Raw genomic sequence first — 26,927 nt, 5'->3', positions numbered from 1 at the left:
CGCCCAGGGGCTGTTCTCACGGGGAGCTCAGCCTCTCACCTGGGCCCTTTCTGGGAACCATGGGCGTGTTGGCTGGAGTTGGGCCGAGGCGTAGCCGTCACATGGACCAGAACACGAATGTCCACTTTGCGGACTGAGCCGAGGGCAGAGAAGGTACAGGACGAAGGGAGAAAAGCATTACTACTGCGTGGGCTGGAAATTAAACGTAGGCGTTAAAATGCTGAGACGCTCAAAGGCTCCCACTCAAGAGTCCAAAGGAAAAAGGAAAATTGCTCCTTAACTTTTTGAATCCATTCTATCTATAAAATTTTTTATTAAGCTTTTTCTTCTAAAATCATTACAGAATAGTGCACAGTTGCAAGGAAAAATACAGCGAGAGCCCACGTACCCCTTACCCCTTTCCCCCGTGGCTGCATCTTTCCCAAGGTGGTAAGAAGCCACAGCCGGGCTGTGGACATTGACCATTTGGTCCCCACGGGGAGTCTTCCCTCTGTAACCCCGACCGTCACTGGGTTCTCCATTTCTGTCGTTTTGCCATTTCAGGAGCGTTCTACCAATGTGGCCATGCAGAGGTACCTTGAGACTGGCTTCTTCCACACGCCGTGAGTCTCACTCACTAGCTCGGGGCTTTCTGCAAGCGAGTAGTATCTCCCGCTGTGGACGGAACACAGTTTGTCCAGCCAGGCTCCCATCGAGGGGCTTCTGAGTTGTTCCCAGTTTGGGGCTTTCCCAAATCAAGCTGCTCTGAGCCCCCTGTGCGGGTCTTCCTCTCTCTGCCTGGGGTCAGCTGCTAAGCCTACATTCCCACCAGCGAGGTATGGGTAGACCAGTCTCTCCATATCGTTACCAGCTTTTGGGGTTGTCACCATTTTTGGTTTTTTTTTTTACGTTAGCCCTGCTGACAAGCGCGCCATGATTGTTCACTGTGGTGTCAGTTTGCATTTCCTAATGGCCCGCGTTGCTCAGCTGCTCTCCATGCACTTGATCGCTCTCTGCACGTTTTCTTCCAAAAAAAGTGTCTGCTGGCGTCTCTTGCCTGTTTGCAAATGAGGCTGTTTTGTTTTTTACTGCTGAGGGTTTTGGGGGGCCTTGTTATCTGTGGGGTTTATTTTACAGAGATTACTGTTGTTGAGTTTGGACGGCTCTTTCCATGTCCTGTGTTCAAGTCTCTGTCGGATGCGGTTTGCAGGCATCTCCTCCCAGACTGTACCTTGTCCTCTCGTCCTCCCGCCAGTCTTTCTCAGAGACAGAGCTTTACTTCCAATGAAATTCAATTCATCCGTTTTCCCTTTTATGGACTGTGTTTGTGATGTCAAAGCTAAGAGCTCCGCCTAGCCCAGGAACCTGGAGATTTCCTCCTGGTTTTTTTCCTAAAAGCTTTATACTTTTGTATTTTAGATCCACGGTCCATTTTGCATTAATTTTTATATAAACTCTGAGGTTAAGGTCAAGTTTCATTTTCCTGCCTGGGAATTCTCACCTGCTTCAGCACCATTTGCTGAAAAGACTCTCTCTCCTGCGTTGAATTGCCTTTACACACTGGTCAAAATCACTTGGGCATATATGTATGGGCTTAATTCTGGTCCTCTGCTCTGTTCTGTTGATATCCGTGTCTACTCTCCACTAACATCACACAGTCCTGATTACTGTAGCTGTATACAGGCTTACCTTGTTTTATTGTGCTTTGCAAATATTGCACTTTTTACAAATTGAAGGTTTGTGATAGACTTGCATCAGCCGAGTCTATCGGCATTATTTTTCCAGCAGCTTTTGCTCACTGTCTCTGTGTCACATTTTGGTAATTCTTGGAATAGTTCGTACTTTTTCATTATTATTCTATTTGAATTGCTGCAATTTCGTGAGAAAATTTTAACAGATGAGGAGTTGGTTCTTATGCATGAGCAAAGAAAGTCGTTTCTCTTTTTTAAGGTTTTATTTATTTATTTATTTATTTATTTGAGAGAGTGAGCAAGCATGAGCTGGGGGAAGGGTAGAGGGAGAGGGAGAAGCAGACTCGCCCCGCTGAGCAGGGAGCCCAGTGATGTGGGGTTCCATCCCAGGAGCCTGGGATCATGGCCTGAGCTGAAGGCAGACTCTTCACGGACTGAGCCACCCAGGCGCCCCAAGAAAGTGGCTTCTTCAGATGACATCCATTCTTGGTAAAGATGCTGTGAGGACTGTTGGGATGACAACAAAGGATTTAGAATACACATAAACTTAGTCGATAAAGCAGAGGCAGGGTTTGAGAGGATTGACTCCAGTTTTGAAAGAAGTTCTACCGTGGGCATCATGGTGCCAAACTGCATTGTATGTTACAGAGAAATCCTTCATGAAAGGAAGAGCCCACGGATGCAGCAAACTTCCCCGTGGCCTTCTTTTCAGAAATTGCCCCCCCCCCCCCCCCCCAGCCTTCAGCAACCACAGTCTGATCAGTCAGCAGCCATCCATACGGAGGCAGGACCCTCCACCAGCAAAAGGATTGGAACTCACTGCAAGCTCAGATGACAGTTAACATTTTTTAGCAATAAAGTATTTTTTTTAATTAGAGTATGTACATGTTTTAGATATCACGCTACTGCACACTTCATACACTGCAGGGTAGTATAAACACAACTTTTATACACACTAGGGAACCAAACAATTCACTTTGACCAGTTTTTTGTGACATTTGAATTCACTGAGGTGGTCTGAACCCGTACCCACGGTATCTCCAAGGTCTGCCTGTAATAGGTCTTAAAATCGGATAGACTGATTCAACCCACTTTATCTTCTTTTTAAAAATTTTTTTAGCTATTCTAGTTCCTTTGCATTTCCATATAAAAGTTAGAATAATTGCATCTATTTCTACAAAAGTCTTGCTTGAATTTTGATAGGAATTACGTTAAACCCGTATAGCGCTTTGGGAAGAATTGACATCTTTACTATGTGAAGTCTTCCAAACCATGAACATGGTATGTCTCTTAGTTTATTTAGATCTTTTCTTATTTCTTTCATCAGTGTTTTGTAGTTTTCAGCATACAACTTATGTGTGTGTTCTGTTATATTTATACCTAAGTTTTTAGGGCTTTTTTTAGTGTTTGTACAGTGGTATTGTGATTTTAACTTCAGTGTCTACATGGTCATTGCTAATATATGTAAATACAATCAATTTTGTACACTTATCTTGTATCCTGTGACCCTGCTGAGCCCATTTATTAGTTCTAGGAGAGTTTTTTGTAAATGCCTTGGAATTTTTGTGTAGACAATCATATCATCAGCAGACAAAGACAGTTTTATTTCCTCCTTTCTGATCTGCTTTCCTTTTCTTGCCTTGTTGCACCAGCTAGAACTTCGAGCACGACGCTTAATGAGAATAGTGAGAGCAGACATCCTGCCTTGTCACAGTTTAAGCAAGAAGCATTCAGTCTCTCACCACGAAGTGTGACGTGAGCTCTAGGTTTTTGGTAGATGTTCTTTGTCCACTTGAAGTAGTTTTCCTCTCTTCCTGCTTTTCTGAGAGTTTCCAAAATGAACAGATGTTAAATTTTTTCAAATGTTTTTATGAACTGATATGATCATGTGTTTTTTTCTTTAGCTGTTAATATAGTAGATTACATTCATTGATTTTCAAATATCGAACCAGCCTTGCATCCCTGGAATTAATCCCACTTGATCTTGATGTTTAATCATTTTTATATTTTGCTGAATTCAAATCACTAATATTGTGTTAAGGATTTCTGCACCTGTATTCATGAGGAATAATGGTCTGTCCTTTTATTTTTTTGGTTGTCTTTGTCTGGATTTGGTATCAAGTTAATACTGGCTTCATAAAATGAGTTGGAAAGTGTTCCCTCCTCTTCTGTTTTCTGGAGGAAATTGATTAGAAATGTGTTCACTCTTCTTTAAATGTTTAGTCGAATTTTCCAGTGAAACCATCTGCATGTGGCAGTTTCTTTTGGGGGAGCTTCAAAATGAGAAATTCAATTTCCCTAATAGTCATTCAAATTACCTATTTCATATTGGGTGAGTGTGGTAGTTCGTGCTTTTCTAGGAATTGCTCCATTTTCCTCTAACATTTCAAATTTCTATGTGTAGAGTTCTATGTAGTGTTCCCTTATTATCCTTCAGGGTTTGGAGTCATATCCCCCCTTCATTCCTAATACTGTGAATCTGTGTCTTCTCTGTATGGCATTTTTGCCAATCTTGCTAGAGATCTGTCAATTTATTAATATTTTTAAATAACCAGCTCTTGGCTTCATTGATTTTCTGCATTGTTCTACTATTTTCTTTTTCATTATTTCTGTTCTTTATTACTTCCTTCCTTTCTTCTGCTCTTGTTGTGGGTTAATTTTGCTCTTCGTTTTCTAGGCTCTTGAATAATTGAGCGGAGTTTCTCCTGTCTTCCAATGTAAGCATTTAGTGCTATAAATGCTTCTCTCAGCACTGCATTAGTCATGTCTACAGCTAAGTTTGGGTGTATTCTATTTTCATTTTCATTCAGTTCAGGGTCCATTTTATTGCTTTTGAGACTTCCTCTTTGACCCATGAATTACTTGAGGGTGTATTGTTTAATTTCCAAGGTTCTCCTAAGATTTTTTTGTTACTGATTTCCAGTTGGATTCTCTTATGGTCAGAGACCATACTCTACATGGTTTCAATTCTTTTAAATTTGTTGAGGTTTTCTTTATGGTCCAGTATATGGTCTGTCTTGGTCTATGCTTCCTGGGCGTCTGAGAAGAATGTGTGTTCTGCTCTTGTTAGGTGGAGTGGTCTATTGCTTGTTGGATGGGCTTCCTAATTTATGTCAAGCCTTCAAGATCATTAACTCTCAAAGGTTATTTAATACATTATTTCTCCCAAGGATTTCAGAAGAAGTGATCTAATATCCTGCAGAGTCCACCAAGGAAGCCTGTGAAACTTTCTCCCTGGTGGCTCTTGTCAGTGGAGTCACTGTTTCTCTTCCCTGGTATAGGTGTAGGCCTCTTTGAAGGATAGGGCCTTGGATCAGCCAGCAGCTCCACACAGGGCTCTATGAAAATTTTACTCTTACAGTTTCAAGAGATACAACAAGACCTCGTTTTTCTTCCTCTCATCCAGTCTTAGAATGCTAAAGCCATAGAGAACCTTGGGTCATCACCCATTCACTTGGCAAGTGAAGGGATGAGAGGTTTCAAGAGGCTAATTTAGACTGATTGCTTTTTAAATACTTTCATGAAATTAATATATGTTCGTTATAGAAATGTGTTAGATATAGAGAAACAAAAATAAGAACAAAGTTTATATATAATCTTACAACCAAAAAATAACTACTGTCATTATTTTGGAGTGTATCTTCCCAACGTCTTCAAAAATGAGATCACACTGTATTACTATTTTACAGTCTTTTTTTTTTTTTACTTTAACAACAGACGTGAACATGTTCCAAAATATTATTTCTGATAGCAGAATATATTTCCACAGGCCAGATATACCATCATTTTTTAATGTCTATTTGATGGATACTTCGGCTGTTACAGTTTTCACTAGGTTAAATAACACCGTGATGAACATCTTCCATGTGCATACATGTGTTCCTTCCTAGGAATGGAGGCATTAGATCAGAATAGGGGAACATTTTTATGCTCTTGAGCCCCATCACCAAACTGGATAATTAAGATTTTTTGTTTGTTTGGGCAGGTTTGGTTTGGTTTTCATTTGTTTTGGTTTTAGCAGAGGGCTAGGCATACAGCCAACAGAGATTACATGACTTAGGAGCAAGTCTTGGGTAGGTTCTCAGTGCTTTAGGGTGTGAACGAATGCCACCAGGAGCCAGGACGAGCTCTCTCCCTTCCCAGGAGCAGGGAGTGCTGGAAAGAACAGTGCTGTGAGCATCTGTGCCTTCCTATGAGGCCTCTGGCGTGGGGCCCAGTCAGGAAACAGGAAAACTGGCAGGTTATATTCAGCCTGGGACCTGAACCTTGTAAAGCCACCACCCAGCCCAGGGTTACGTGCCAAGCAACAAAGGGACAAACTTGCTCACCCAGCCTGCTTCCTCTCTCTAAGACCTGCCATGAGAACACTGTGTTTTACATTTGAAATATGCCTTGAACTCACCTTGTCCTAGTAATTACCCCCATAAAGTGGAGCAGGGCACTAAGTGAAAACTTCCCATATTTAGAGACCCAGTCCTGCCTGCTTTTTATGGCTGGTGCAGACTACGGGAGGACCAGAGTCCAGTCACTCTGCTGAGAGACCACTGAGAGATGGGTTGGTGGGAGTAGGCCAGGAGGGAAAGAGCCTCTGAAGGTGGATGGGAAAACTCCAGGCCCTGCAGAGGCCTTGGCATGCTGACGGCAGCCCAAGCGTCCCTCCAGGTAACCCAGGCAGCTCCCTGCCGCTGTGCTGGCACCACCTGCCCACGACATTCCAATTAAGGCTGTGATGATCGCCAGACTTTTCCCCTTCTCCATCTGTCTTTCTTTTTTGGTCCATAGAGAAAGAAGAATTAATCCAGAGCGTGCTGACCCAGGTGGCAGAGCAGTTCTCAAGGTACAGAATCTTCTCAACACATAGTCCCTGGAGAGGTGTGCTTCTCTGTGCACGGCAGTGGTGGGCCTTGCCTGGAGGCCGTTGGGCCGGCAGACTTGGGCTCATCACTCACCTGGAGGAGCGGCCTTCCAGATGGAGCCCTTTCACGACTTCTGTACCTAAGCCAGGGCGGGTGGGGTCCAGGAAGCACTCCCCTTATACCAAAGACGGTTTTAGAGTGGGAGCTCGTGTTACTGAGAGTTTTCTCCACTGGCTCTTCTGGGACTCGGAGTTCAACCTATGACAACTGACACCATTTTTTAAGTGGGCTTTAAAATAAGCATTGCCATGGAGATCCTGTGTAGACGTGGGGCTTCTTTCCGTGACAGATCCTGCCAGTTCCAAAGTAATGCTTTCCATTCCTTCGTAATTGCACTGTGGCATGTCACTGCCCCAGGGCCTGTGGGTGACACATTCTTAAAGCCCAAGCGACTGCAGTGTACGAGCTGGAGCCTGGAGAGGGCACACAGGGTCCCCTGCAGGGGTCTGAACCCAGCAGGGCAGGGAGTGCAGGCTGGGCCGTCCCTGCTGTGAGCAGAGGCCCTGGGGGCCTCCCCGGAGAGCAGGTGTTCGCTGCCCAGGTGTGGGGAAGTAAACACACCCGCCAGCCTCCGGTCTTGGTCTTGGAGAAGAGGCCCTGGAGATGGTATGAGGGTGTGTCTCTTTCCTCCCCGCCCCCTGGAGGCCTCGGGCACCTTAAAAGCAACCTCTCTCATCCTGTGCTCCCCTATAAGGGTGAGCCTTCAGAGACGGGGGTGGAGCCCACCGGGAGGCCTCGCCCAGGGCAGGGGTGCAACAGAGGTTTGCCACGCCCGTTTCAACTTTAAGAGTGATGACTTTTTTTCATTCCTAGAGCATTTAAAATCAACGAACTGAAAGCTGAAGTCACGAATCACTTGGCCGTGCTAGAGAAGCGAGTCGAATGTGAGTGAGGTTTCTGTTTCCTTTTTGCTTGTCTTTTAACCTCAGTTTAAATTAACCATGGCCCCGGAGGCTGAGTAGTGAGGGGAGCGAGGGAAGGCTGGAGGTAAGTGGGAATGTCTTTTCTTGTGAAATGCTTAAAAACTAGCTTTGATGCTAACAGAGGCGAGAGCCACGAGCATCTGTTTATATCGTGAAAGTCACTTGGAGACCCATGACACGTCACCAGTGCACGGCGTCTCGGGCCACCACACCTGCTCAGCGGCGGCACAAGGAGACGCTCCTTCAGTGCAGAAGAGGACAGAATGAAAATGCAAAGCCCCCCAGACCAGCCCCCTTGGGAGAGGACCTTCTGCTGAACATCTTCATGTCTCTTTTTACATAAACGAGGCAAGCCGATACGCTCCGTGCCTTCACGACTGTTTTTGGGATATGCCTGCCAAATCGTTAGCTCTTGGTTCCCCGTCACCACCGCGGCAAGCAGAAAAACAACAGCAAGTACAGGAGAATTGGTTCGGGTCTTGACTCAGGGACCAAACAGCTGAAACTGGGAGGGGGACAGCTTCCGTCTCTCACCCTCTGCGTCCTCGTCCATAAAATAAGGAGCGAGCAGTGCTTGAATTCTCATGCCTCATGATTCCCCATCCAACTCACATCTTTGTCAATGTCAAGGCAAAGGGCAGCCTATTTATTAAATGCAGGGATGAGGAGACGAAATCTGAACCTGAGGCCAGCTGGGCTGTGGCATCCTCAGACGGTGTCTGGCTGATTCGTATTCGCAGGATGCACTGAATGTCACTTAACGTATCTTGTACGAATTGCTTGGGTTTTTTTCAAAAAGAATGTTCAGGATCACGCAAAAACCTATTCACCTTAATAACTTGAAGCATGACTTACATAGTCCTACTTCTCAGAGTATGTTGACATTTAGAAAATCCATTTGGTATTCTGTCTTCAAAACCGATTTATTTTCCCCATTGATGACGAGGAAGCCACAAAGAGATTAAGTGACCCGCTGAGGCTCACCCTGCAAATTGGAGAAGTAAATAAGACTGGGACCAGCACTCGCGGTCTGGGCGGGGCCGCTCGCGCTGCACTGGACCCCTGGGCGCCTGGAGGGCAGGTCGGGAAGCAGCCACACATGCTGGTGGCGGCTGCATTCAGCAGAAAAGGGGCTTCTTCCTAAAGGATTCTGGGGAGCTCCCAGGTGGCTGGGAGGCCTCAGTAGCAGGGGTCGCTTGGTGGCTCTGCGGCAGGAGCAAGATCCCAAATCCCACGCAGGGCTGACGCCACGACGACACCGTATCTGAGCCCCAGATGCACGCTGTCTCCCCAGTACCCAGAGCTCTGTGCTCGGGCCCTACGGTCCCCGTGGCCACTGCTACAGACATTAGGCTGCCTCCTCATATACTGGCCACAGATCCGAAGTCTGGACGGAGCTGGACCGCGTGCCCACGTCCCAGCTGCCAGGGAATGCACTTGCTTCCCGTGGCTATCCTGATGGCGTACCATTAACGCAGGAGCTTAGAGCAACGGAAATGGACTGTCTCACAGCTGTGGAGGCCAGAAGTCCCAGACTAGGAGGTTGGGGGGCCAGGTCCTTCTGGTGGCTCTGAGATAGAATGTGCCCCGGCCTCTTCCAGCTGCTGGCGGCTCTGGGAGCCCTTGGCTTGTGGCCACATCACCCCAGACCACCTTGTCTTCACATGGCCCCTCCCGGAGATTCTATGTCTCTGGCCCTGGAAGGACACCTGTCTTTGGATTTAGGGCCCACCCTCACCCAGGATGATCTCATCGGGAGGGCCTTGATCGATTTTATCTGCAAGAACCTTTCTCTCAGGTGAACTCATGAGTTCTGGGGGGTCAGGATGTGAGCGTATCTTTTTGGGGACACAATGCAACCCACTATAGTGAATGTTTGCAGTGGGAGGCAAGCTCAGCTTCCCACCCAGCCCCATAAAGTAGGGCATTCTCCAGATGCTGTGGGAAGGGGTTCAGCCAAAGAACAGAAAAAGCATTTGCTGCTGATTCACCATCTATGTTTACAGAAGTGCAGAGTCCCCCAGATGCACCCGGGGGCGGCAGGTGCCTCCTGCTTGGCCTCCCCTGGTCCCGGGCCACGCCAGCTTCTCCCCACCCCCCTTCTCTCCCAGAAGCCAGCTCTGGCTCCTACTGGTACTTGCAAACAGGAAAGTTGAGGAGGCCATTAATGAATTTTCAAAACTCCTTGTGTTGACCTCAGCTGGTGAGGCTTCCGGTATCTGGCCTTGGAGACGGTATCTGGCCTTGGAGACAGTGATCAGGCCAAGAAGTGTTTTGATTTTGCCTCCAAGCAGTGTGTGAACTGAGAACTACAGGACGTGGCACCTACGACCTTCTTCCCTGCCTGGCCACGCCCTGAGTCCTCCAGAACTCGCTCTCCCTGTAGGCCCTCATGTAAATCACATAAGTCATCCAAATGCTCACAGATTACCTGGAGGGCGCGTTACCCCTCCACACACCGGGCTAAGGCTGGATGCATACACTGCGATTAGCCGTGTTGTCACTAATTGTGCTGACTTCCGGCACCAGAGGCCCAGGCACTGCAAGAACAGGATCAAGGGACCAAGTACAGAGGAGAAAAAGGTCTAAGAGCCGTGGGCCGAGATAGCGACTTGGCAGTGGTCAGGTGAGAGCGTGGGCAGTGGGTCCTCCCACAGTCCCAGCATCCCCACCACCCCCTGACTGCCCCCTTCTAGCGGGAACACACCCCGCCCAGGACATGCCCACGATTCTGACAGCTGTCGTCCTCCTTGAACTGCACCAGGCTTCAGCCGTGTCCTCCCCTGGCACTTCTGGCTGGCCCCTTCCCAGTCTCCAAGCCCCCTGCCCCACAGCACAGAAGGGGCGGGGTGCCTCACCTGTGCTGAGCTCCAGAAAGCCACCCAAACACAGCAGTTCCTTCACCCAAAGATGTGAGTACCCAGGGCATGGCAGGGACCTTGGAAGGTCCTCTTGAGGAGAAGGGCCCTGCAGCAGACCCCTCATGTGGGTCACATGGGAACTGGTCATCTCAGCTACTCAGACGGCAGTCCTGACCCTGCCTGTGCGCTGGGAAGGTTGCCAGGCTCGACTGCCAGGCTGTTGCACTGGGCCTGGGCCAGACGCAGACTGTCACGTGCACGCTCACATGCACGCACACACGTGCTCACACGTGTAAACACATGCGTGAACATCCAGAGACACAGGCACACATACTCTCACACATACACACACCTCACATGCATGCGTGTGTAAACACAGAGACACGTACACATAAGGACTCGCACACACTTTATCTGGTATACGTGAGCTGTTACTAGCTGAGTTCAAAGAGGCCTGCGGCTAGGACTGGCGTGTGGAAGCCACATTACGCTGGTTTGACTTGTTTTAAGTGGAATTTCCTGCTTTTTTTTTTTTCACTTTCTCAAACAAAATTCCTCTGAATCAAATATAAATATCTGAATTTCTCTTAATTCACTTTAGAAGCTTTTCTTCCTTTTTATGTAAGTCGTTTTCCTTCTTCAAGGGAGTCTGAGGTCTTACTTAGGTTAGAAATCATTATAGGGGCGCCTGGGTGGCACAGCGGTTAAGCGTCTGCCTTCGGCTCAGGGCATGATCCCGGCGTTATGGGATCGAGCCCCACATCAGGCTCCTCCGATATGAGCCTGCTTCTTCCTCTCCCACTCCCCCTGCTTGTGTTCCCTCTCTCGCTGGCTGTCTCTATCTCTGTCGAATAAATAAATAAAATCTTAAAAAAAAAAAAAGAAATCATTATAATAAAAATATATTATTATAAAAAATAAATAAATAAATTTTTAAAGCAGTTTTTCTCAAAATAGTGCCAGAACCCATGGAGTTCACCTTTCAGAGAATCCATAAGGTCCATACTTTCCCAATTACAAATCTGTTTGAAGCTGGGTTTTCTTTAATCATTTCAATCCAAAGAGTGCATCACAGCCAGATGGAATGCAGAAACAGATAAGAGAATCTGGTTGTTTTATATTAAGCCAGACATTAAAGAGATCTACAAAGTTATAAAACAAATACAAAAACAAAAAATCATTTCATGGATACGGGACCCCCAGGTCCTCACCTCGCTTTCTGGTTGGAGTGAAACCTCGCGGGGGCTCCACTTCCTTCCTTGTTTGCGGGACGTGGCCGCGGCTCCAGGCGCCCTGCTCCGGGGCCCAGGCCTGGACCAGACCCGACACACTGGGAGAGCTGGCCCATGGGACAGAGTTTAATGCCGGGTCACACAAACAATCTGCAAGCCTCGAAGACGAAACCCAAGTTTTTCTCTGTGTCACTCGGGACATGTGGCCTATGCACATTCTTTGCCGAAACCTCTGGAGGAAGTGTTGAAATACAGCTGTAGCCATTCGCATCTTTAATGAACTTTGGTGAGCTCTGCAGCTGAAGATGGGGCAAGGCGGCCTCTCGGGAAGCCCAGCGAGCCAGTGGAGGAGAGGAGGGGGCAGAGCCGCCTCCGTGGCCTCTGTCCACTGAACCCCTTCCCCAAAGCAGCACCCCTCTTTCAGAATCCTTCAGGCTGACCTGTGACTTACAGAGGCTCCCCGCTCCGTGAGTCCTGAAGTCCTAGAGGGGACCTGCGGTTGCAAGGGGTGTTCCTCATTGGGGAGCTCCAGCAGCCCTCCAGGGCTCTAGTGTGGGGTTCCGCTCTGTGCCCACCCATTTAAAGTTTGCAGGTGGACAGGGGGGCCGCCGTGTAGGGACCTGACATCCAGCCTCACTGGACAGCTGTCACCAGGGTCTGCGCAGGACTTCTCAGGACCCCCACTCCTGGGCCAGGCCTCCGCCCTCCTGTGGGAGGGGGGCAAAGCGGGGCTGGGACAGGCCGAAGGTGAACTGCAGAATCTTCCAGAGGCAGCCTGGAAGGGACGGGAGCAGGGGCAGTGGGTGTGGGGTGCGCTGGCTGCCCCCCGGGCTCCCTCCCCATGTTCCGCCTTTAGTTCTGCGACATGTTTTTCTCTCCATTGATTAATGCCCAGCTCTGCCATCTTGTTACTCGCTATCAATCTCCTTGGCAACGAGGCTCTTCATAAACGTAATTGCCATAAATTCTGAATCTCTGGGATTCAAATTAGTGATATTGTGCTGTGTTGCCCAAAAGCCTTAATTTGAACATCACCCCCGGCAAATGGCCCGGAAATCTGATCTACGTGAACTGATACGGAATATTCGAACATCACACAAGCCAGGAGCCAGGAGGCGGCTGCTAACATGGGCGTGTCCTTAATTCCCTGAGGACAGTAAACAGCAAATGAGAAAACACAAGCAGCGTGATTGCAATGTTGTCTTTCTAGAACTCCGGATGGACAGACAGCTATTCTGAATGCACGGGGGTGGGAGAGAAACGCCTGGGAAGACCCACACCAATATACATGATAAATGGGTTCTCTGGGCCAATAGGACTGTGGATACATTTTAAAACATTCTTCTTGGAGATTCTCTGTATTTCCTCCGTCTTCTACAACAATCAGATGTAATTTTGTAACAAGAAAAACTATGTTTAAAACGTAGCGAACGTAACCGTGGACTTGGGCACCGCCACCTTGTCTGGACTCTACACTGCTTGTCGATTCGCTTTGGGCTCTTCGCCAGATCTGCTTACTTTCTGGAAATGTCTGCCCTTCACATGCCAACAAGACTGAGCTCCTTCCCACGGACGTTGAATCTGCCATCTGCTGAGGTCAGCGTCCCAGCGGCAGATGCAGCTGGAACCGTGACTCCCTCGCGGGCGGGCCTCCTGCGGTGTGGCCCAGGGCCTGGACACTGCACTCTGGGAGGTCCAAACCATCAGGGGTGTGAGCTGCTGTGTGCTTTTCTCCGAGGAGGACCTGTGGCTTCCAGCCACTTCCTAATGGGGTCTGTGATGCAAGGAAGCACGAGGAACACCCCACTCAGAAGGAGGGTGTGGGCTCTTGGTGAGGGAGTGAACCGTCCCCAAGGTCGAATTCTCTGCGTTTCCCCACCTGGCTGGTCCCAACCTCTTGCACTGAGGGCCCCGGGCTTTGGTCCTGTGTCCTGTTGTTGACCTTCGGCACAACATCCCCCGTGTGGCACAGAAGCAAGTCACCAGGCCCACAGCCAAATATCAGATCCTCCAGATTCCCACCACTTTGGACAGAAAGCAGCAGTATTTTCAGCAGCCCTGCCCCCACCTGGGCCCTGACCCTGGAACCGCCTGGAAGACTGCCCGGGGAGCGTGGGGTTCAGGCAGGCTGCCGGGAGCCCCTCCTCTGTCGACACTTGCCGTGGGAGGGGATTGTTTTTCCTGGAGAAATCATTTGCATCGTATTTTTAGGTATTCAGACCACGCTTGAGGGAAAGGGGACTGGAGTAGCACCGTGGGTAGTGTCTTTTTGCATAAAAATTGAGGTGTGATTGCAGAGTAGCGAAGCCAGTCTCTTCTGTTTCTTAAAAACGGACGCGAACCTGAAAGCCTCTCCGAGGCCGCTTGCTGTGTGTGTCTCTGGGCTACGTGCGCACCCGCCAGAGTGAAGGCCTCGATGCTGGGTGCTCGCTGGGAGGCATGAGCTCCAGTACGTTTTTGGGGGAACGGTGGTGTCTGGACTTTGCAGGCTCTCCTCTGCAGCGGGGCGGCAAGAATGTGACCGAGCCCAGGCTCTGCTCACCCTTCACCGGGCCTGTTCGCGTCTCCCCCACACAGAGTCCACACCACCTCCTGGTTACCTGCCCCGGCGGGGACTGAGCATGGGAAGGTTTTCTAGCAATACGAGCTCATCCTTGCCGGGAAGGCTGGGGGTTTGCCCCCTGAGCCTCTCTTGTGTTTTCATGCACTGCGGCCTTATTTCCTCCTCTTCTTTCTGGGATAAGATTTCTTTGTTCCCTGTCTTCAGCTGGTGCTTAGGGGCCTGGAGAGAAAGTGGGGAGTGGGTGCAGGAAGACTTGGGATTGTGGGGAGGGCAGCAGGGGCTCTGCCCTGCAGAAACGGCACGGAGGGGTACAGTGGATTGTCCTGGCCCCGGACGGGACAGGCCCACCAGGCCAGAGTCCTTGTCCCTGAGCTGTTAGCATCCTCCACAGTGGAGACCACGGCAGGAGCCAGAGCCAGCTTTTCTCGTGGGGCCAGACCCAGTTTCCAGCCTTGCCAGGTCCTCCGCGTGTCACCATGGTAACCCCCTTGTTTCTCTTCGTCCCAGTGGAAGGCCTGAAAGTGGTGGAGATAGAGAAATGCAAGAGTGACATCAAAAAGATCCGGGAAGAGCTGGCGGCCAGAAGCAGCAGGTAAGGTCAGGCCTGGGAAGAGGCCCTGCACGTGGGCCCGGGAAGGGGCTCTGGGCTGTTCTCCTCGGAGCCCTGCGGCAGGGCCCGACCCAGCTGTGGCCGGGGGGAGTGCAGGGTGCAGGCAGCCCGGCTCCGGGTTGTCGACCGCGCAGGGGACATAATCCAACCCCAGGAGAGTCTACGGCAGACGGAGGTGAGGAGGACGGCTTCACTTAAAGGGGGAATGACCCTTCCACAGATCAAAGCGTTAGGATTCACTTATCCAGCCTGAGAGAAGTTGGCAGCGATTTTTAAAGAAAGGGCCCAACAAGAGGAGAAGGCGTTTGGCTTGCAGGGGATGGCGTGCTGGTGCCCGGAGGCCGTGCTCCTGTGTGGACGTCCCCACGGCACAGAGCAGCAGGTCACAGGGGAGATGCCACACGGCCTCTGGCCATTCTCCACACAGAGATCACTTGTCGTGCAGAAAGAGGGCTTCTCCCCTGGGAGCTAAAATTCGTGGAAAAAACACCCCGGGCTTCCTTACGCCCCCCTCGAAAGCAGGTGTTTGTACAGCGGGACCCTCTGCTGAAACTGTGGTCACAGCAAGCATTCGGGGTGACGGCGGAGGTGATGAGGGAGGGAGCACGTGCCAGCGCGTCCAGTGTGGGGAGCTCGGCGGGACTTAGTGGGGACAAGGAACCGCAGACCAACCCTGCACACATCGGGTTGTCTTTGAAAGCAGGGAAGGCACTTTGAAGGCAGGAGGTGAAGGGGAAGCTGATGGTGCCAGTGTAGTCCCGTGCGAGAGCCGAGGGGCTGGCCAGCCTCGGGCGGGCCCGAAGCCATGTTAGCGTGGTCTTACACGGACCACACCACGTTTATATCACGCCCACTGGGCACCTGACCTGGATTTGGGGATGTCTCATCCCATGTGATTTGGGGAAGCCGGGGTGAAGGAGTTTGAGAAAATAGCGAGTGAATAATTCATCCTAGACAAGCCCTTAGCGAGAGGCTCTTCAGGGGCAAGAGACAGAGCCCCCCGTGGGACCGGATACGGGCCGGGAGTTGGCTGGGGCAGGCGGCTGGGCCTGGCTCAGCAGCTGAAAGGACACTCAGGCCCTCCGCAGCTGTGGTCACGGAGTCGCCGTCTGCTGGGCCTCCATTCCGTGACCAGTCCACACGGCCACGTAAGAAAAGCCAATTAGCCCAGCCCGGTCGGCCTCGCTAAGCCCACAGTCCTCTGCAGCTGGCTACCCGTGGCTGAGTGCCGTCCGTGCCCGCTGTGCTGACAGCCTGGTGGCCCTGTGCCATCTGCCCAGGAGCCGCCTCTTCCCCGGGGCCCGGACGGGCACTCGAGCCCCTTGAGCGTTACCAGCCTCATCCGACAGCTTCCAGGGAAGGGAAGTAAAGAAAGGAAAGCCTCCCTGAACTGCCTCCCGGCTTCAGTCCCTCGTGTGTACGACGGGCCAAGGAAACTCGCCGCCCAGAGAGCGTGTCTCCGGGGCAGGAATGGGACCCCTGAGGTCCCTTCCCACCTCTGTGGGCCTCACCGCACACGCGTGCCGCACCTGCGGGAGGCTTTAGAAGACAGCCTCTTGTCCCTCCTCGAATGACTAAGTCCTGCCACCTGCCCAAAGCCACAGGGGTGAGTCATGAGCCCCACCCTTGCCGGCCCCCTCCCTGCCATGTGCTGGGCCCCCTCCAGCTCCCGCACCTTCCTCCCATGCTGGGGAAGAGGGGTGGCTGCCAGCCCTGCTCCTGCCGCTCGGGTTGGTCCGCGTTGTCCCCGTGTCCCGTGGCGGCCACAACAGCACCACGGTCTGGGGTCCTGAAACACTTCTGACGACCAGAAGTCAGAGATCAAGGTGTCCATAAGGCCACGCTCCTTCTGAAGGCTCCAGGGAGGATCTGTCCCAGCCCCTATCAGAAGCCCTGGATGTCAGCAGCCCTTGGGGCTCCCGGCTGGTCCGTGCGTTACTACAGCCTTGGTCTTCACATGGCCTTCTCCCCATGTGTGCCTCTGTGCCCAAATGTCCCTTTTCCAAAGGGCACCAGTCCTATTGGATCAGGGCCCACGCTGCCCCAGTGTGGCCACATGTGCAGTCGTTACACCTGGGATGACCTCCTTCCAAAGGAGGTCACGTGCACAGGTCCTGGGGTCAGGACCTCCACTGCTCACTTTTGGGGGACATAATCCAACCCACAAAACAGCACAGGGGGAGGATACCCGGCTTTAGAGCACATGGGAAGAAGCCCCCGGGAGCCGAGAGGCAAACCATGACCCGCAGGCGCCCATCTGGCCCAGTAGGCAGAGCTGGGGCGTGGCGGGTGCCTGGGCCCAGCCGAGGATTGAAGCGCTCTTCCTCGCTGCCCAGAAAGGACATTTTTAGAGCTCACGGTGCCATGGTCCAAAGAGAAGCCTTCCCGGTGCCCTAACTGCTTGGCGATATTCTCAGCAGACGGTTTTCACAGCATCCCACGGAGGTGAGAGACGGGTAGATGTGACTCTTCAGTCACAGAACGGGGGAAAACTCTCGAACACGGCAGACACGTTTAGGAAAAAGAAACCCGGAGGCCTGGGCCCAGGTCTAACCCACAGCCAGGCCACCCACCCCAGGCCCTGGTTCAGGAGCCCAGCAGCCCCTTCTGTGCCTTTCTGTGCCCCACACAAGTGGCCCTTCCCTTTGCTTTACGGAGAAATGAACACAGATGGCAAACAGGAGGCCGCGCATGCCCCCCCCTTCTGTCTCTGTTGTCTGGAAGGTTCCATTGTAGTCACACAGGGACACCTTGCAGCATTTTAGCGTCCCTGGGACCAGGCTCCCCAATGCACGGCTTCGCCTGGACCGGGGGGGGGGGCAGACAGAGAGACGGGCATCCACACAGCTCTTCCTGGTGATACCAACCCGGGTAGGCGGCGGTCGGCCTCCGTGGGAGGACAGACAGATGTCTGTCCCCCGTGCCCACACAGCTAGCTAACGAGCCTGAAGGGTGGCCCCACATTCGCCCCCACACGAGCACCATCCAGCCAGGCCTCTGTGCCAGGGGACTTCCGGCGCTGGGAGTAGCAGCGGAGTGGGGCCGTAGGCAGGCTCCCAGACACCCCCAGAACAGGCCGCGCTCCTCCAAGACACACACCTTGGGTTTCTCCTGGTCCAGTTTCCTGCTCACATTTAGGGCAGGGCCAGGCCTAGCTGAGCACAGAGTGGAGCGTGCCGCTTTACCCCGGGTGGGGGAGGGCTCCAGTCTCCACTTTCATCCCAAATGGCCTTGTCCACTGAATGAGCCACGGGGGGGGGGGGCGGCTGGGAGCCCAGGAAATTGAAGCAAAAATAAGCCCCAAATAGAATGAAAAGAAAAGGCACCATGCCAGCTACTCTGTCGCTAGAGGATGCCGGTTCCCGTGGCAACGGGGCACAGGGGGAGCAGGCGGGGCCGCCTGGCCGAGGTGGGGGGGCCCTGGCAGGAGTCGCCGGGCACCCAGCAGACGCTCCCGACGCCAGGATTTTCAAGGAAGCAGCTGCAGTCCAGCAGGCAAACCATCTTGCTTTGCGCAAGCTTCCCCATCCTCCCGGGAAACGCACACAGCCATCGTACACGGCGCGTGTGTGGATCTTTGCACGGGCGAGGCTCAGCGCAGGAAAACAGGATGGTGTGGTCTCCTTTCCCAAGTGCATACACCAAGCTCGTCACTGCTCAGAAACATGCGGGGCAACTTCTCGTTTACAGGGCGGCAATGGAGACCCCCTGGTTGGTGACTTTTAGGGGTTCAAGGGTTATTCTTCTGCTGAGTCTCTATTAAAATCCCTTCCACACACGAGGTCTGATGAGTGTTGTAAGCATCGCATTGAGGGAAAGAATAGCTGGACCCCCAGAAAATTGTACGGAAGGCTCCTTTATCAGAAAGGAAACAGAGTTATTACTCTGAGTTTGCAAGTAGCATAGCCCCTGGGGAAAACCTCCAGACTGTACGGATGGGGGAGGGGGGTGAGCCCCACCTGAAAGCTGGATGCCGAGCTGCCCGGATGTGCTTCTCTGTATAGAGACCCCTTCTGAAAAGAAAAGAGACCTCTTTTGTAATCTTCCTTCCGCTGACAACGCTGTGAGCAATAAGTGGATCAAATCTGAACCAACACCCAGCTCATACATTTTTCCAGGAGGTCATAACGCACCCTCATGTCAACCCAGCAAATGTGTTTTCTCCTCGTAGCTTGGTAGATTTTTTTTGCATTATCTTTCAGTCCCTACTGTATGCAACATTTTCCCCTCTTTCCCCAAAACCCTTCTTACTTCACGTGATACTCATAATTATCTTAAATAACACATAACAGTCCATCTTGTTGATGTACCATAATGGTTTAAATTATTTCCCATTCGGCAACATTGAGGTGGCTTCTGGTTTCGTGTTGTGTTTTTGTAACAACAGATGACGTTGCCGTCAACACCCTCTTGCACAGAGCAGTTTCCCTGCATCCAGTTCTTTTCTTAAATTCCCCGGTGTAGACGCACAGGCTTGAAGGACAGGAATGTCTCATGGCTCTTACTAAGTGCTATTGAAGTGCTCTCCCAGGAGACAGGACGTGATGTACAAAGAGCGTAACGTCCAAGGATAGGGAGTATGTTCCCTTCCAGGAAGGTAGGGTCCCAGGGTGGGGAGGGGGCCACATCCAGCCCCAGGGTACCACCAGGGTCAGCACACTCTCCCCCCGATGCTGGAAGGCGGCTTCCCTCCAGAGCACGCCTGACTCGATTGGTTCTGTCCTTATGGGGGGGGAACCTCGATACTAAGAAGTGAAGGGAAACAGTCAGGAGGCAGAGAGCAAATTCATCTCTAAAGGTAGGTAGGTACTGGGGGGGAAACTGGAAACGTCCTAAAAGTCCGTGGTGGGGGACTGGATTGGCAGCACAGCACCCCCCCCCGGGAGCACCCCAGAAGGACGTGCCTTGTCTAAAGCTGAGCTCTGGGGAGCAACGAGCAGAGTTTGCCATGAGCAAGGTGGAAAAAAAAACAAGCAGTAAAAGAGTAAGTTTGAGACACTTCCGTTTTTGTTAAAAATCCAAGGCACTGTCCCTGTGTGTCCGTGCCCTGGAAAATTCTGGAAGGATACCCCAAACTTAACAGAAGGTATTTCCAGGGTGTGAGATTGAGAGGAAAGAAGTAGGTAACGTGGGGGCTTGCTTTTTAAAAAATTTTTTTTAAACTTTGCCTTCTTCCCTCTTGTTTGAATTTTTTAGAATAAAAGTGCCTTACTTGCATCATTAAAAGATTTTTTAGGAATTTGCCCAAAATGAAGGTGACGTGTTCTGGGAGAGCCACCATATCCCAGGTCCAGGCGGGGTCCCTGGGGGGTTAGCAGTGAGAGGTCACTCTTCTGTAACAGAGAAGACCAAGGGGTGTGTGGGGTCTGGGTTTGGCTGGGGTTTCTTCGGTGTTGCCGAGAGGAGGGGCCCGGCGGACACCTCGTCCGAGCAGCCATGCCAGAGCTCATCCTGACTGTCCCCCTGCAGGACCAGCTGTCCCTGTAAGTACAGTTTTGTGGACAAAAAGAAGCTGACAGCACGCCGTGATGTCCCCACGTACCCCAAGGTGAGAGGAAGTTCTGGTTCTGGAGAAACGGCAGGTCTGCGCCCCCGGCCAGGCCCCCCACCCTCAGCCACTCTGACGCCCTGGCCAGGCCCCCTCTGTCCGCACATTTGCAAACACAGCTCCCCCCCCTCCGGCCCTGGGCTGTGGGCCCCCCTTGCTGTTCTTAGGCCCAGTACTTTTTCTCTTTGCTGTGTGCTGGCCATGGGGGACCCTAGGCCTGCAGGTCTCAGCCCCTCCCCCACTCGCTGAAGGTGTTTACACTCAGACATTACGATAAGGAGCTTCATTATTTAAAATCACCTAAAATCCGCCTCATTGGCTCTCCTGTCCCGAACAGTATGTAGATATCATGAGAAGCTTGGCTTTTCCTCCTCAAGAGTTTTCTCCGTTGCGAGAGCCCAGGCCCCAGGGGAGGGCCCAGTGACCTGGGGGTTGGGGGGCAGGGGCTTCAAATCACCACAGAGAAGGGTCTGGCGATGTCGGTCACCATCTCGGCTGTGCCTTCAGCTGAGCGAGTGAGACCCCGGCCTGGCAGACTGTCCACATGCGCTTACTTGAAGAGTCAAGCTTCGGTGTGCTGGCATGGGGACAGGTGTCCCGAGGCCGGCATGGGGCAGACCCCCACCGCCCACGGTCCTCGCAAGGACAAAGAGCCCCCCAGAGCCAGCCTGGGAGGGGTTCCCCCAACCTGGTTCCAAATACACGCAGCATATTGTCCGAGGCTTCAGATGGACACTAGGGTCTCTTCCCTAGTGACCCGCATCTCCCAGTCCTGCCCACGACGGTCAAAATGAAAGGTGTCCATCCTCCATAACAATTCCTCAAAGAAACCAAATAGGGGCGCTTGGGTGACTCAGTCGGGTAAGCGTCTGACTCTTTCAGCTCAGGTCATTATCTCAGGGTCGTGGGATCGAGCCCCACATTGGGCTCTGCACTCAGCAGGGTGTCTGCTTGGGATTCTCCCTCTGCTCCTCCCCCTGCTCTCTCTCTCTTTAAATAATAATAATAATAATAAATAAATGAAAAACCAAGCAAACCAAAGACCTCAGGGAAGAGTACGTCTAATCCCAAACACCATGACAGTCTTACGTCTAAGATCCCAGCCTGTTTCCCAGGACAATTTGACCCGAACTCTGGCGCTCCCCGATCCACAGTGCCCGGCAAGCGGCACCTCGTTAGCCTGCAGCCAAAGCAGAAACTCCAAGTAGCTTCTTAGCCAGTATTTGAATCTTAGGCCCAGTTAATTCTTTTTCCTTGACTTCACTCTATTGTGCTTGTTTTAATCGGGTTTATGGAGAGGTAATTTACCCACAGTCAGGTTTGCCTCCTGCAGGTGCGGAGCGCTGTGACTTTGCAGAGACCAAGTCAGGTAACCTCCGCACCATCGAATGTGGAACATCTCTGTCACCCACGACCCCCCTGGTGCCCCCGCCCTGCCTCTGGCAGCCACAGACAGGATGTCTGTCCCTGGAGGCTGGCCCTCTGCAGAATCCTTGCAGTGTGGCCTTGGAGTCCGTGCGCAGGTGTCCTTGACCGGGGGACAGGAGGACGTGGAGCGAACGTCCCGCAGCCCATGCGAGCTCACCAGCCTTTGTCTCAACCCAGAGCCTAACCGACCTCCCGTCCTTTCCAGTACCTGCTCTCTCCAGAGACCATCGAAGCTCTCCGGAAGCCCACCTTTGACGTCTGGCTCTGGGAGCCCAACGAGGTGAGTGAGGGGCCCCTGGTGCCAGCGTCACGGGGACCTGCCAGGGCCCCCCCCCCGTCTCCGCCTTCTCTCTGGCCTTTGTTGTTTTGACTTGATTCCCTAGGTTTTCCCTTAGTCTGACCCTGGGTGGGCTCAGGAGGGCCCGGATGCAGGACTCAGGAAGGGGGTGTCAGAGCAGAGGCGCGGGCGGTCAAGTGCAGGAAGGCTGGCCCCCCATGCCCTGCACACCCTCCCAGGCCAGCTGCCATGCCCCGTGAGGGGAAACCCAGGAGATGCCTCCTCAGGAAAGGGGCCAGGGAAGGCAGCTGTGTTGCAGCCAGAGGACTGGGGGTGCAGGACTTCCGCAGCAAGACAGTTCTTCCAGTTTCCCCTTTTTGCTGAGCAAACACGAACATGAGGGTTTTTGTTTGTTCAGTCTAATAACAACATTAGTTGTACCCCTCCGTTTCTGAGCCCCGAGAAAACAAAAGTTCCTCATCACGGACACGAGGCCCACCAAAACTTCAACTCCTCCAGCTTTCCCGTAACGCAGACACGCAGAAAGGCTGCTCTCCCAGCAAGCTCGCAGCAGGTTACAGGAAAAGAGGGCTCTGCACCCTAAGTGGGCATCGTGTCGCTGACCAGGGCCTGGGGTCTCCAAGTGCCCGGCTCTCGTGCTTTCATTCTGACACAAGACTGCCACGCTGCCCGCCCCGCCTCTGCCCCGCTGCGTGCTGGCCCCTGTCCCAGGGATCGTCCCATCCAAACCCTGGACCAGACAACACGTGTGCCCCAAATCATCCAGCCACCCAGGAGCGTGCAGGACTGGAGCGTGGGTTTAGATGGGCAAGAGACCAGGGCGGAAGCCGCCGTACTCGGGAGGGTGGGAGGCAGCATGGCCGGGAGAAACGGGAGTCAGGCCCTTGAAGACAAATCCTGGGACGGAGGTCTGAACAGGGGACCCGGGCTGGGCAAGGCCCGTTTGCGGGCGAGTGGGCACAGCAGGATGGCTCGGCGCTCACAGATTCCCGCTTCTGGTGGGTGGGCAGACACGGCTGCTGGAAGCTGTTCTTGCTTCCGCATGCGGGAGTGAGAGCAGAGCCGAGTCCCCAGTGGCAAAGCGCCTGCATGGAAATGGGCACTCGCTTCCAGCCCTGTCTCCATCTCCCACGGAACCTCCGCTGTGGCCGGAGAGGGCATGCCGCCTCACGGAGAGACTGAAGGATTCACGCACCCACGAGAGGAAGGCTTCCTGCCCACGGCGTCAGGACCAGGGTGAAGCCCACAGGTGGGCCCGGCCTCTGGGTGGGCTTCCCCCAGAGCATCCCAGTGCCCAGGGCAGACTGCTCAGCAGTTCCCGGGTTTCCAGAAGTGTTCTCCCAGCAAGCGGCCAGGAACCAGAGATGCCAAAGACAGGAGCCCTAGCCTCTGGCCAGTGTGGGGATGCCGTGGATTTTGGACTGTGGGTGGTGAAGGCCCCCCAAAACTGCATCTGGCCGCCCACGAAGCAGCTCATGGCCGGGAATGTCAGGCTGCCGGTACGGGGCTCACGTCTCTTCCTCCGAGTGCGGGTATCACTGTGCCCAGCACCCCCGGCCCCGGCCAGGGTCCTCCGGATCACAAAACAGATGGAGGAAATGGCTTCCCGCGTTCTAGTTCACCACTGGCTGACGTATCAGAGCTCTTCCCGGCACGGCCACTTCCCCGGAGCGCGGGGCTTGCAGACCGCGGGGCCCCAGGTCTCGGGTGAGCGCTCGCAGCCAGCTCCATGCAGCCCTGCGGCCGGGACCGCCCAGCATCTGGGGCTGCTGGTGTGGGAACAGATGCGCAGAGATGCCCCCCTGCTCCAGAGCCGTGCACACGCCACAGGACCAGATGGTCTCATCTGCCCATCACCTCCGACTGAAGACTCCTGAGCTCACCACCAGCGTTACGGCTGGAGCTGTGTGTGCGCAGCCCTCTGGCCCCGAATGCTGGCATCCAAGACGGTGGGTGCCAGCACCCCCAGCCAACGCCAGGGCCCCGGACTCGTCCCCGGAGCCCGGTGCCCTGCACATACTCCCGTCCACATCCCTCCTGTCTCCTCAAGGAGTACATTCTATCTGTGACGCTGCAGACTCCCACATATACCTCGCGTTTCCCCACTGAATTCTTGGCGATGCCATGGGTCTCTGCTCCATGGCGTTCCTTCCGTAGTCGTCTTGTGGACGTTGTAGGTACAGGGTTGCACCTGCAGAGACCGCGCCCCCCGCCATTCCCAGCTCTCCCAGTACCATCGGAAGGAAGATGGGTCTCTGGTGGCACGCCATGTAGCAGTCAGCTCGGCAGCCGTAACACACACTGCAGGCCCAGAACGCATCCTCTCACACCCGGAGGTCCGATGTCAGGCGTCGGCCAGGCTGGTGTCTCCCCAGCCTCTCTCCCTGACATGTAGACACCACCTTCCATGTCCTCACGTGGTCGCCCCTGTGTGCTTGTCTGTTCTGGTCTCCTCTCCCCATGGGGACACCGGTCCTAGTGGGCCAGGGCCACCCCGATGACCTCATTTAACCTTAATGAGTGCTTAAAGGCCCTCTGTCCACACGGTCATGTCGGGGGTTCAGGCTTCAACATACTGATTTGGGGGCCACAGTTCAGTCCATTGCACACCATTTGGGAAGAGAAGGTCACACAGTGACCAGAGGCCGCCCGTGAGTGTGGCCACACAGGCCCAGGTAGCTGACAGATGGGACGGAGGCAGGGCTCAGGTGTGCGGTCCCGGGGCCTTGCGGGTCTCCCATCTCCCTGGGTGCTGCACCCAAGACCTGCTTCCCAGAAAGCAGAGCCCACGTTCTCAGACTCTCACTTTTTAATAATCGTTCAGTCTTTCTTCCCCGGCTGAATTAGCTCCACAGCTCTGAGCTGTATTTAAACAGATCGCAACAATGACAATCCATCCTCTCTGGGACTGAAAACAAATCTATTTTAACCTGAGTGAGATTTCTGTGGAAGACAGCTCAGTGACAGGAACGCAGCTTACCTTCCAGACTCCACAATGAGCGCATTACAGTGTGTGTCTAGTCCCCCCAAGGGCTCAGAAAGCGTGCTGGGGACACAGGCTATCGAGTGTCAGCGAGCACAGGGCATCTGTGTCTGTGAAGGCACCTGCTCTCGGGCGTGCGTCCCACGGAACCGTGTCCCAGCACCTCGGCCTGGCTTCTCATGTGTCCGAGCTCACAGAGTCACTCCTGACGTGGCCGTTTGGGGGTGCTGCCTCTCACCCAATCGCTGTCCCTTCTTGCGTGGAACTCCCTTGACTTCTTAGCCCAATGACTCTTTCAAGTCCCCACATCCCTGTTAGGGGTCCTCCCCCCCCCCAGTCAACATGGCTTCACTGTCGGAGCCCCCAGGAGGGGAGGGCTCACCCTCAAGGGACGGGCAGGCCCTGCAGGCATCTCCCAGGATGCAGGAAGGGCGGCTCTGTCGGGCGACCGTGCTGGCCCGCCCCTGCCACCAACCTCCCCCTTCTGCTCCTGTGTCCGCAGATGCTGAGCTGCTTAGAGCACATGTATCACGACCTGGGCCTGGTCAGAGATTTCTCCATCAACCCCATCACACTCAGGAGATGGCTGGTAAGTGCAGGCCCCCACATCCCCCTCGAATACGGCGTCATCCAGTTACTGCGGAACGGACCACCCGGGCACCCGCCTGGTGGCGCTGGGCCTCCTACAGACGGAGGTGACGTTCCCCTGAGTGTTCTGTGAGGACGTGCAGCCTGTCCCCGTCCGTCTCGCACCAGAACACTCCGCCCCTGAGCTGCTGTTCTGATGCGCAAGAAAATACGAGGAACCAGGGAGGGGCCAGTGAAGTGAGTGTGCAGCGAGCGTGTGTGCACGTTTATGGGGGGGCTGTTAGCATGTGTGCATGCGTGTGGGTGGGCGTGAGTGCTCGTGTGTGGAAGGGTACGTGTGTGAGTACGTGTGTGAGTGCTCGTGTGTGAGTACGTGTGTGAGTACGTGTGTGAGTGCTCGTGTGTGNTTAGGGGTCCTCCCCCCCCCCAGTCAACATGGCTTCACTGTCGGAGCCCCCAGGAGGGGAGGGCTCACCCTCAAGGGACGGGCAGGCCCTGCAGGCATCTCCCAGGATGCAGGAAGGGCGGCTCTGTCGGGCGACCGTGCTGGCCCGCCCCTGCCACCAACCTCCCCCTTCTGCTCCTGTGTCCGCAGATGCTGAGCTGCTTAGAGCACATGTATCACGACCTGGGCCTGGTCAGAGATTTCTCCATCAACCCCATCACACTCAGGAGATGGCTGGTAAGTGCAGGCCCCCACATCCCCCTCGAATACGGCGTCATCCAGTTACTGCGGAACGGACCACCCGGGCACCCGCCTGGTGGCGCTGGGCCTCCTACAGACGGAGGTGACGTTCCCCTGAGTGTTCTGTGAGGACGTGCAGCCTGTCCCCGTCCGTCTCGCACCAGAACACTCCGTGCCCCTGAGCTGCTGTTCTGATGCGCAAGAAAATACGAGGAACCAGGGAGGGGCCAGTGAAGTGAGTGTGCAGCGAGCGTGTGTGCACGTTTATGGGGGGCTGTTGGCATGTGTGCATGCGTGTGGGTGGGTGTGAGTGCTCGTGTGTGGAAGGGTACGTGTGTGAGTACGTGTGTGAGTGCTCGTGTGTGAGTGCTCGTGTGTGAGTACGTGTGAGTACGTGAGTACGTGTGTGAGTGCTCGTGTGTGAGTATGTGTGTGAGTGGTCATGTGTGAGTACGTGTGTGAGTACGTGTGTGAGTGCTCCTGTGTGAGTGTTCGTGTGTGAGTGCTTGTGTGTGAGTACGTGTGAGTGCTCGTGTGTGAGTGCTCGTGTGTGAGTGCTCGTGTGTGAGTACGTGTGTGAGTGCTCGTGTGTGAGTACGTGTGTGAGTGCTCGTGTGTGAGT

General features: G+C 53.5%; 1 protein-coding gene across 2 annotated transcripts in view; it reads left to right on the top strand.

Moving 5' to 3' along the window:
- Window positions 1-26,927, top strand: part of PDE9A (phosphodiesterase 9A) — an 82,733-nt gene that overhangs the window by 40,114 nt on the left and 15,692 nt on the right. Inside the window, exons 1-8 of one of the 2 annotated variants that reach the window (XM_034655158.1) lie at window positions 270-602; window positions 6,453-6,507; window positions 7,400-7,470; window positions 14,673-14,757; window positions 20,245-20,323; window positions 21,657-21,692; window positions 21,957-22,031; window positions 25,535-25,621. In XM_034655158.1, coding sequence (XP_034511049.1) covers window positions 557-602; window positions 6,453-6,507; window positions 7,400-7,470; window positions 14,673-14,757; window positions 20,245-20,323; window positions 21,657-21,692; window positions 21,957-22,031; window positions 25,535-25,621 — 534 coding nt within the window. In that variant the 5' untranslated portion in view covers window positions 270-556. Of the gene's footprint in view, window positions 1-269; window positions 603-6,452; window positions 6,508-7,399; window positions 7,471-14,672; window positions 14,758-20,244; window positions 20,324-21,656; window positions 21,693-21,956; window positions 22,032-25,534; window positions 25,622-26,927 lie in introns of those variants that run through there. The other variant, XM_034655154.1, reaches the window with a different exon arrangement.

Source organism: Ailuropoda melanoleuca, chromosome 1, assembly GCF_002007445.2.
Source record: "Ailuropoda melanoleuca isolate Jingjing chromosome 1, ASM200744v2, whole genome shotgun sequence".
NCBI classification, from domain to species: Eukaryota; Metazoa; Chordata; class Mammalia; order Carnivora; family Ursidae; genus Ailuropoda; species Ailuropoda melanoleuca.
The sequence above is the reverse complement of the archived record's forward strand: the minus strand, read 5'-3'. Positions and strand labels throughout refer to the sequence as shown.